This window comes from Schistocerca piceifrons, chromosome 2 (genome assembly GCF_021461385.2).
Source record: "Schistocerca piceifrons isolate TAMUIC-IGC-003096 chromosome 2, iqSchPice1.1, whole genome shotgun sequence".
NCBI classification, from domain to species: Eukaryota; Metazoa; Arthropoda; class Insecta; order Orthoptera; family Acrididae; genus Schistocerca; species Schistocerca piceifrons.
Genome location: NC_060139.1, coordinates 910607547 through 910619350, shown reverse-complemented (window position 1 = coordinate 910619350; position 11804 = coordinate 910607547). Strand labels below are relative to the sequence as shown.

Below are 11804 nucleotides of genomic sequence, written 5' to 3'. Positions count from 1 at the left end.
TGAAAAGATGCGTGAATGGCTAAAGAGGAAAGGGAAAGAGGAGAAGACTGAAGAGTGAATTAGCCATTCACGCATCTTTTCATCCTACATAGTTGTGTTTATCTTTATACTATATACCTCTTTACTTCTGTATGCATCCTCTTTGGTTTGAAGCTGGCACAGTACTTACAGTAGAATATCTTTGGCTTCCCTCTGACAACCATGCCTCCATCCTTGCTACCCTCCCTGTTTACCTTTCCCTGTTGCTTCATAACCTGGGTTGTGAGTAACTGAATCCACTTTCCCTTCTTCCCTTTTTTCCCCTCTCTCCTCCCTGATGAAGGAACAAAGTTCTGAAAGCTAGGAATGTAAATTTTCAGTTCTGTTTTATGTGTATCTATCGGCTGTACTGAGCTGAGGTAAGTACTGACCAGCCCCTCTATCTCTTTGTTAGTATTTGTTTCACATCTTATATGAGATTTTCCATTAATCATTTAGAAGTTCAACATGGTTAGATTTGGCTGTAGGGCTGAAAGTGAGGCCTGACATAGGACAAACTTCTGTAGGGCTGAGGATTTTGGTGGAAAGGTTAACAACAGAATTCTGTGATTGTTTCAGCTCTGAATATAGTGGAGTATTGGCAGGGAGTTTTGGGAGATGTGGCAAGTTGAAAAGTCAGCTACGCAGGGTCTAGGTGCTATGAGGAATTGACAGGAAGGAACTCTGGGGGAATGGGTAGGTTAGTGATTGCTCTTCCAGATGCTGGAGTGCAAGGGATTCCATTTCTGAGATGTGATGCATGTTGCACACTAGCAGTATCTGCAAAGGGATCAGAATTGGTTCTGGGGATGCCTGCATCATGAAGATGTGTGTTTGCAGTACCAGACTTGTGAGAGGCAGGGACTGGTAGTATCTGGAAAGATTAAGGTTATTGTGAAAGGAGGAGTGGAATCCACAGAAAGGAATTTTTATGGTGAGGCCATTGGGGGAGGGGGTATTCGATGGTTTAGATATCATTTAACGAACAGGGTGTGGGACTGGGTTTTAGCCAGGGACAGGGATACTTTTCTGAACTGATACAGAAAGATGGAACAGGATGGAACAGCAGTTCACTGTGGCAGGGATGGCATAGGGGAAATTTTAAATGACAAAGAAAATGAGCAAATGAATGTGTTGGAGGTTGTGAGGGGAACTGAATAACAGAAAAAAACATGTAAAACTATTTATAGATAAGCAAAAATACACACAATTACATAAAAATATGCAAAAAAGGCCACAAACACACAAAAATTCCCACAAATGCCCTAACAACATACATGGGAAAAATGGATGGAATGGATGATGCATAGGATTATGCTGTCCCTGTCAATGTGATTGCTGAGTGATGGTTCTAATATTTTTAAAAATATTGTGTTTAGTAGTCTCATTTTTCTATAAGACAGTAAGTACTTTTACATTTCTCTCATCCTTCCATACCATTTTCTTTAAATGTATTCTGCACCTAATGTTGGTTTGAATACCACAACATTTTAGTAGGCGTGGTGCTGATGGACATGGCATGCCCTTGCCTTCTTCCAACCTCTGAACTTGCTTACCCATCCGATTAAAGGTGGTCTACATTTAAATTTTGATTCAAAACTATAGGGCAACTCAGTATTTTTCACATATACAATAAATGCCAGAGAGGAAAGACACAATAACTGACAACATACCCTGGGAAAGACTGAGGATGGAATCAAAAACCTTAGGACTTGTAGCCTGGCACCTGTGTAACCACTAGGCTGCACAAAGCATTACACAAAATGAATAAATGCTACACATGTTGGTCATACACATAATTTATTATTTTTATTTATGTTTCTGTACAACCAGATCTTGTTTTCAAGATTACTTTGCATTACATATTCACCTTAGTGTACAGAAATCACCCAGTAATGAACTTTACAGATGTTAAAATCCACAATCATGACAAATGCTACAAGTTTCTATCCATGTCTGAACTTCTCCTATGGAGAGAAACATAAACAATTAATCTTCAACAATAATTAGTGTACAAGTTTAACATTTAATATTAAAGCATCTGCCTTGAAGAAAAATCATAATTTGTATTTTAAAACGATTGACTGAATATTTTTCAGTTAAGTGCAAACTTGACAACAATACAGCATATGTTTTAGTACAGTGTGTCAAGTTCAGCTTTAATGTATGTACATGTTAAAGGAAAATATTAAGATGTTACTCTCAGGGGGGCCACAGGACATTACATAAGTTTGTAAACTTGCACTTTTATCACAGAAATTGCATAATTCCTTCGTGTACATAAAGAACAATCACCATTATTCACTGCATTATACTGTTTTTTTCACAAACTGCATACACAATAAAATAATCAACATTATAATTACGTATTTACAAAATTACATTTCAGTGTCAACAGCTGCATGATTCACATTGTACACACATGCATGGAATCACTCATTGGCACTTTCCAAGGGCAGAATGTGGCTTATAATCAACTATCACATGTTCCTTCTTCAATAATACTGGAAAGTGGTCCATATCAAGCAATGCAGAGTTGGTCTTTAGCATATGCACTGATAAAGAGAGCCACTACCTTTAATTTGCTGTTTAAGATTCATACAAGCATTCAGACAGAGCTGTTCAAACTCTCTCTCTCTCTCTCTCTCTCTCTCTCTCTCTCTCTCTTACTCACACACACACACACACACACACACACACACACACACACACACACACACTGGCTATGAAGAGTTGACTTGTGGAATAACTGTCAGTAACATGTTTGTACTCTCCAATTTATGCTATTTTAATCATTTACATGCCGTGTAAACACACAGACTTTTTTTACACATAAAACATAACAGTATTCTGTGTAATAGTACAGGGGAAACTACACTAACAGAACTCTAATGTATCACGTAAGTATGAATAGACATATAACAACAATCCTCTTTTCCGTAAAATGAAAACAAAATTATTATCTGATAGTAAATCACATTTCTCAAGAATCTCCCATTAGTCTGCAGACTAATAACTAACTGAATATGTGTAGTGACACGAATCAGCAAGACTCTCTTAAGCAGAAATCTATATTATCAAAACAATGATCTAGTTCCCACATTTCCACATCAAGATGATCAGCACTCAGTCTGTGGTCATACTAAACAAACATCTGGTGATTTCTCTAGATTATATTTACATCACCTAAAAAAATACAGTTTTGTGATAAGAAAAAAAATATGGACAAGTCTCCCTAATAGTCTGAACCTACATTTACATATTTACATTAATACATGGAAGAAAGGTCTCTCTCTCTCTCTCTCTCTCTCTCTCTCTCTCTCTCTCTCTCTCTCTCTCTCTCTCTCTACTCTAAACACACACAGAAAACTGACTGTTACAAAAAAAGTAAAGAAACTGAGTGTGGCAAAAAATTAACTATATTTTCTGTAAAGAGTGGGCATGAGCTTATGAGGCACCCTCCGAAATTCAGTGACATTGTATGACTGGTTTCCCATATATAGTTAATCAAGTCTACAATACCTTCCCTAGTTCCAAGATTTTTTTCCACTACTGGCAAATAGAAAATACTTACAAATAGAATTTAGTACAGTTGGAACAAGAAAACATCGAAATACCAAATTCGAAACAAAACTTTCCGGAAATTTAAAGTAGTCTAATAAAAATATTTACTGTACATAATAACACACACAAAATTGCGAGTAATTTTTACTTAAAATGATGTGAGCAATACCCGAGGAGGTACAAATGCGTTCTGCAATTGGTCTCGCTCGTAACTAACATACATAGTTTTAAAATGTGGACACAAGTTACCATAAAGTCTTTACAGAGACATAATACTGCACAATACATAGGTTTCTGAAATTACAGATGAAGTTCCGAGCAAAGAACAATCAACATTGCTTAAATTATTAATTTTCTTCCGTTTCTTATGCAACAGATTTACACAGACATGCTCACTTCTGCAGCCACTCTGCAATGGGGGAAAAAGCATTCACATTCACACTAAAGTTGCTCTCATTACTCAAAGAAGAACCATCCAGCTAACAAACCAACAAGTCCCTTAGTGTTTGTTATTTCTCAATCAAAACTTCATCTGTGAGTTGTGAATTAGTCTTTCCTCATCTACTTGAACAATCCAACCCTATGTTTCCCACACTCTCCTTTACCAAAAATTGTTGGTTTGTAAACAGAAAACAGGAAGACAACATTATTTAAGAAAACTGCTAAAGATAAGAAACTGTATTTAGAAATCATTACTATCAGTTTCTAGCTGGATAAGCTGTGGTGCACAGAAGTGGCATTCTACAATTTTGAGGAGTTCTCTTCTTTCCCAGCTTCAAAAATCACCTGTCTACTCATTCTATTGTCTCACTATGATATGTTTTACCACTGCATTAATTAAAAAATTAGGTTCTGATGAACAGCTCAGCCATTTCTTAGTATTTCACACTAAATTATCCTCAAATAAATGTAAACTGGACTTATCACTTATAATAATGTGTTGATGGCAGGAACACTAACTACTTACACTGCTTTTGAAATTGAGGCACCCTTTCTCAGAAGATGAAGAGAACAAAAGACACAAGATGACACAAAGAGTGATAAATCAAGCATACACAACACAGTTAAGCAAGCCACCCTTGTTCTTTTTGCTCTGTCACATTTTCTGATTTCTCTCCTGAGAAGAGCATCTCAGTTTTCAAATTCCTGAGAGTGGATTGTCAGTAGTTTTATGCCCACCTCAACCTGAATATTACTTCAACTAATGGTAGCTTGGCTCAATTATTGACCTTTATTCTTAAGTTTTTTGGTTTTGACATTCTAGCAATAACATGAACACTTCAAATTCTTATTCTTTTACTTTCATTAATTCATAAAATACACTATACATATATAACATCATGTAATATGCATTACGACTTTCTATTATTCTGCATACTACCAAGTTACACATCCATTACACTCATTTTAGATGTCCAAAGCTCTGAGAATCTCAAAATTATATAAACATGGCTGTATTCTCTTGTTCAACTCTCACTGTAAATATTCTGAATATAATGTATGAATATTAATGACATTCTGCTGCAGACTGAACATTTTTAAATGTCTGTGTTGGTCATATTACATGCTTTCACAAGAATGAATGTCAAATATGCAAAGAAGAAAAACCTGCCAATCACTCTGATTCAAAACTCTTATTTTTCAATATGTGAAAAATATACTTGTCTCATATGTATCTCACTACATACCAATATTTACAAAGTTTTTGCATCCAAAAACATGTGAAGCACACAAAATGAACACAGTGTTAATGCATGTTGAGCCAGTATCAAAAATAAATGTCTTTGCTCTCAAACACTGAAAGAAGTCAGATATATCTGCTTTTAACTCACTCCTGCATTTTTTTAAAGCAGCAAGAAAGTTAATCAAACATATGATATAAAAAATTATAGACAGAAGCACAAAACTGGACATGACCACGGCAACTCGGTGCTTCTATATTCTTAGCTTCTTAGTCACATTCAAATCTACTACTGAATAGAATGTTTTGCTTTGACAGGAAAACTTATTTGGGTGATCACCGAAATAAATGCAATTTCAGAATAATTTTTCAAATTACTACATAAATTCTAAATTTTGATATTTCGATGTTTGCATTTGGATCAAGCACAAATTAATAGGTTTAATTTTAATATAAAGTCAAAATATAAATATTTATTTGTCTGTCTATTCATCATAAATAAATTCCATATTTTGAAACATGTAACTGATATTAAGGAACGTTTCTTTATACAAGATTCAATGGTATTTGTAGTAAAAACCATTTTGAGGACCTGAGTTGGATGAACTGCTGCAATGTGCAGCTTATCAGGCAGCCAACACGTTTATGTGGAGTCCCTGCAACAGGAAGAAAAGACCTCATGTTACATTACTGACAAAATAAAATATACTGAATTGTGCAGGAGGGAGGTTGGAGCTATAGAAAGGATATAAAATTCATTAAAAAAAACTTCACCCAAAGAGACATAATATGGCCAAAAGTGTCAAATATTTACTAGCAGTGTGTATTTTTGCTGGTGCACTACAATATTTTTTCAAAGTTAACAACAAACCTGCAAAGATTAAGAAATGAGAAAATAAGGAAGAGAATGCCTCCCACCTCCTGCTACTTTTCCTCTTACTGTCAAATCATAAAACTAGAATTATCAGTTACTCTGGCCAATCTCCTTTATAAATTGCTGATAACTGCCCGTAAATTTCAATGAATGTGCTCCATTAGCAGTATAATACCACAACAATAAATTATACTAACAAATCATAATTTACATTACATTCAAAATATAATGAGTGTCTGGAACTGCCAAAGAAAATAAAATGAACACGTAAAAACCAATGCAAATTCATAAAGAACACTATGAAAAAGATAACGTCTTCCTCAGTGTTCATAGTTGTGCCCTTACGTTCGACACGATGTGGCATTCATAACTGAAATTGGATATTTATGATGAATGACTTAGTGACTGAGAGCTACTATGCCAACATTTCTACACTGCACAATCCTCACTTCATATGTAACACCTCAATCTGTAGAAGAAATTATGTTTAAAACTTCAGGACTGTTATTACCCAAAAGAACATTCTTTGTGGGACATCATTCACCAGTTCAAATCTTTATGATGTAACTTCACCAACAGAGCACCTAAAAATTCATTAACAGCGTGGACTATATGAATATAGGCAGCCAACCATGAAAGTTCCATTGATGGAGCTGTACAAGTGTACTGTGCCTGCAAGTAGAGTTGCAAGCTTTATACATACTAAAATCAAATGCCACATCATTTTGTAGGAATACTTGTTGTACAGTTCTCTTAAAAGATAAGGTTGTTAATGGTGGCATTGCTTCCACCGGAGCATGTTCTGTCTTTCCTTGGTTTAAGGACAGGGACCAAAATTGTTTCCCTCCACAATCATATTCTCTCTTTGGTACTGTACAAGTATATTCTCTCTTTCAGACTGAAGACTAGATTATTTAATAATATAAACTGTTATACATGGGACTTCATGATGTCACGACCTTCCAGCAAGCAGAAATTCCAGAGTGTGTTACACAGACACTACATAAAAACCACCAAGACATATGAGGGGAAGCAAAGAAAGGACCAAAATCATATTGGCCCTAAGCTACCCATCACCAATAGTCATCAAACTGAAACCCGAGCTTTTTCTTGCAACACGTTTCTGTGATTTCAAATTGGATATGAACACAATTTGGTTTCTGAAGTTACTGCATTTTACAGTTGGTGATTACACTTTTCGTGGCTTCAATCTGTCATTAGTATAACAGATTCAGAAATTTAAAAAAATCCTGGAGATTAAAGTCTGACTTGGTGCCCAATGACATATTCTAATAACCAGTGCTTTCTGCTTTGGGATACTGTAACAATGTTTGCCACGCATAGCAGCACAGACACTTCACTATTAAGATTGGATCCGCTTTCACCTGCAAGATGATTCATTCAGGAGTCTTCACTCAAGAAATACATGTATCCAACAGATACAACAGTGTCTAACTTAGTCCAATTGTTTGGATTTCTTTTGAGTGGGGTGTGCTTTATTTAACAAACAACAGTCAACCTCACAAACATTGATTTAACATAGCTGTATCAACTTGAGCTACATGAAGTGACTCACGCTCATGAATCATCCCTGACTGTACTAAATCAAGAAGAGGGTAAGATGTGTGATGTGGCTGTCCCCTGCTGCAGGAGGAAGTATTGCTGTAAGTCACATTTTAAGACAGTAGAACACTACCAACAATAATTTATCTCTGAATAAATGACTTCTTAATCTCTCAGGTAAAAGTTAAAAAAATGACTGAAGATACATCTGCTTGGGTATCTGTTCCACCACAACAATGTGTTTCTGCACCACTGCACAATGGCTGTTTCTATGCATGATAACATCAAGTCATCAATGTTCTCTCTCTCTCTCTCTCTCTCTCTCTCTCTCTCTCTCTCTCTCTCTCTCACTCACTCACTCACTCACTCTGTCCTCTTTGTGTGTGTGTGTGTGTGTGTGTGTGTGTGTGTGTGTGTGTGAGAGAGAGAGAGAGAGAGAGAGAGAGAGAGAGAGAGAGAGAGAGAGAGAGAGAGAGAGAGAGGGAGAGAGAGACCTCTAACAAGTGGTTATGATGTCTTGTTTTGTCACATCAGAGGAGAGGGTGTAACATGAGATATCTATTCACTTGATGAACCATTGTAAACTCACTGGAGTCATCTACAAAACCAATAAATACAACAATATGATAGTTGCACTAGTCACGTGAGGCCCTTTTGGTCTAGCTCGATCATATGAAAGTATTCTTGGAGTTCTAAAATATGCCATTAGCTAAAATTTTAAGTTATCATCGTAAGACAGAATCAATGGAAAACAGACAGTAACATGGGTGTAAAAGTCCAAACTGTGTGGGAAATGTAAAATAGCACCGGTCACAAGCATCAACACTCGATCAAAAAAAGCACAATTCATCTAGTATTTTAACGTAGATGATACTTTGATTTATGTAATACTTTACTACAGGAACATGAACTTGACACAGGAAATACAGCTCTCTATGCCTGAAATCTAGTGATATAAATCTGTAGTTCTTATTTAACTATCTAAACGTGAAACTCTCATGTACCTGCTCCAAATGCTTTTAAAGTTTTCTATCCAATAAGAAAAATGCATCTATTAATAAAGATTGTCTGTGCCCAACACAAACAATTTAGAATTCTGATTTGTTCAGCTAACATGTAATGTATGATATGGAGTATGCTGAAAGATCCGTTAACTTTATAGCCATCAGTTGATCACCCAGAGATGAGTTTAGCAGTGACTTTCAGCCACTAGTGTTGGTGTCACTGAGTACAATACCACACTGTGTGATGCTTTTGCAAAGCTGTGTTGGTTTATTTGTGTGCAAATAAATGGTCATATAGTAAGAAGTGCACTAATCAAACAGAATTTTTATATCTGTAGAACACCTACTAAATGATCTGGCAACAAAATTTTTGATTATGAAGGCTGTATCATGTGTTTTAAGCAATCAAAGATTAAAATCAGCCCAGGACTAGACTAGTAAAAAAGGAATCAACTTAAAAAATAAGTGATTGGTAATATTATCCAAACATCTTACCCAAGAGAAAGATACATCCTACATTCATTTTACACAGTTTGACTCCTGAACATGAAAAAGTAAATGCTCCAATAATTAAAACAGTAACTGATTCTCCTCAAAAAATAAAATTTAATTATGACAAACACTATTATATTGGTACTTTTTCTATTCTTTCTATTCACAGTGAAACCAGTCATGTGGTCTACAAGCTAAGCTGCAACCACTGTGCTGCATTCTATGTAGGCATGAAAACCAACAAGCTGACAAGCTGTCTGTCCACATGAATGGCCACCGACAAACTGCGGCCAAGAAACAAGTAGACCACACTGTTGCTGAACACACTACCAAACAATCTCCTTCATTTCAATGACTGCTTCACAACCTGTGCCATATGGATCCTTCCCACCAACACCAGCTTTTCTGAATCGCGCAGATGGGAACTTTCCCTGCAATACATCCTACATTCCCGTAACCCTCCTGACCTCAACCTTTGTTATTATTATTTATTTATTTCTCTCTATTTCTCTCCTTCTCTGCTACTTCCCCCACCCCTCCCCACCTCTCCCCTCCCCGCTGCCCAACCTGCAGCACTTCACTGTCTGCCATCCCCACCATACATCCCTCCCCCTCCCTGCCCCAGGCTCCTCCTTCCCCCACCCAGTCGCCACTCCTATAATACACTGCTGCTGCTGCTGCTGCTCACAGTGTGGTTTCAGTTGCCCGAGACCGCAGTCGTGAGTGTGAGTTGCGTTTGTGTGAGTGTGTGTGTCCGTATGTGCGTCTATTGTTGACAAAGGCCATTGGCCGAAAGCTTTTAAGTGTGAAAATCTTTTTGTTGTACCTATCTGTGACTCAGCATCTCCGCTATAGGGTGAGCAGCAACTTTCCTTCTCATAATATCGTTACATTCCATCCTGGATTTTCCATCGTTTGATATTAACTACTTTCCATTTAGTGATATCACAGTTTTTTTTAAACATATAAACAACTGAAAACATTTGCGTTAAACTGATTAACTGAATCAATTACAGAAAAAGTGATTCTACAACCATGCACTGTTGAAAGTTTTCAAAAGAAAGCATTGTGATAACTTCAAAGTTCTCTTCTGGGACATTGTATCACTAATCCATCAACACTTAACTCTAGTGTCAAAGCAGCCACCCACAATCTATATTTGAAGACTGGTGATGAACTGCCTTCTTTAAAACACGAGACATTTGACAATATCCTCAATTGCAGCTGGCATGGAAAACTGATTTTCCATTAAATTGTGAAGATCTATTTGTATCCTTTCAAAATATCTACATGGCTGACACTTGCCATTCTAAATTTGGGCTTTGTCATCAGTATTAATACAGTTTCATCATTCTAATCATGTGTTTGAAACAGGAACCTAGGACTGTGACCAATGTCTTGCAAAGACCTGTGACCATTATATTACTCAGCCTAGTTTCAAGGTGCACACAAGGGTGTTTCAGTACGCCCTTCCCCTGCGAGTGAAGTATTTTCCCTTCCATATTTCCCAAAAACTTGCTGATTTCATCACCAAAAATTACTTGTCTCTGATTAATGATACAATCTCTCAAATTCTTCTAACTTGGAACAGAGGTAGTAGTTATACATGGTGATAAGAACTGTTCTTGGAACAGACTTCATTGGAAGTAGTGTGTTTTCATTTGACACAACATCTAGAAGCACAGCTACATAAGCAGGAAATAAATTATCATTTTAAGTGTCCTCAGAGACTTTTGCAACTGCATACATGAATAAAACGTTCTCGGTTTTCCAGCCACGTCAATTCGAATAAATTCCTCGAGCTTTTGATGGCCATCTCCGTCATTTTAAGATTATATGTGACCCTCATCTTTATGAAAACAAATCAAAATCGAATTTCAACATTCAGTAATATTCAGTTAATAATGTGAGTAAATCACTGTCCTCTAATTCATGACATTTTGACATTAGAATGAGGTAAATGCCAAATTTCATTACATTTTGGGAGAAATTACTGTTTTTGTGTTATGTTTCTAAAAAGTGCCTATTTCACATTATTTTTCACATTATTTTTCACATTATTTTTATACCAAATTTTCCTGTCCCTATTCTAAGCTATGCAATAGAAATGTGGTGTTACCTGTGGCTTTCTTCTAGTCCATTTATGCATGCTATTTTTATAAAAGAACTGAGTTATGGGTGTTGCAATGGCAATGAGTCTATAAACAATATAATATTACTTATTTTGTAATATTATTGTGTAGTGGATAGAATCCAGCAGGTACACTTGCTGTGTTTAGCTTCAAAAGTTTGTATAGGTGTGTTTTCCAATATATACACTTGCATATGCAGGCATTCATTTTCATGACTTTTTGTAACACATACATGGCTTTTTGTACATCTCTCATTCAAAAGTATAACAGGAACAGAAACTACTGGATGGAGCAATACGTGAAATAAGGGAAAGACAACCACTCACCTATAGCGGGTTGATGTGTGGAGCACAGTAACACGTAACAGAAAATACAATCACACTAGCTATTCGGCACCAGCTATTTTTCCAGCAATAACACACACATTATCACACACAAGCACACGGATACCAAAAAGCATATTCACGTGCCACGAC

General features: G+C 36.4%; 1 protein-coding gene across 1 annotated transcript in view; it reads right to left on the bottom strand.

Annotated features, from left to right (window-relative positions):
- Window positions 1-1786: 1786 nt before the first annotated feature.
- LOC124775831 (serine/threonine-protein kinase 26-like) overlaps window positions 1787-11804 on the bottom strand; it is a 181477-nt gene continuing 171459 nt past the window's right edge. The window contains exon 10 of the mRNA XM_047250664.1: window positions 1787-5919. Coding sequence (XP_047106620.1) covers window positions 5907-5919 — 13 coding nt within the window. The 3' untranslated portion in view covers window positions 1787-5906. The remainder of the gene's footprint in view (window positions 5920-11804) is intronic.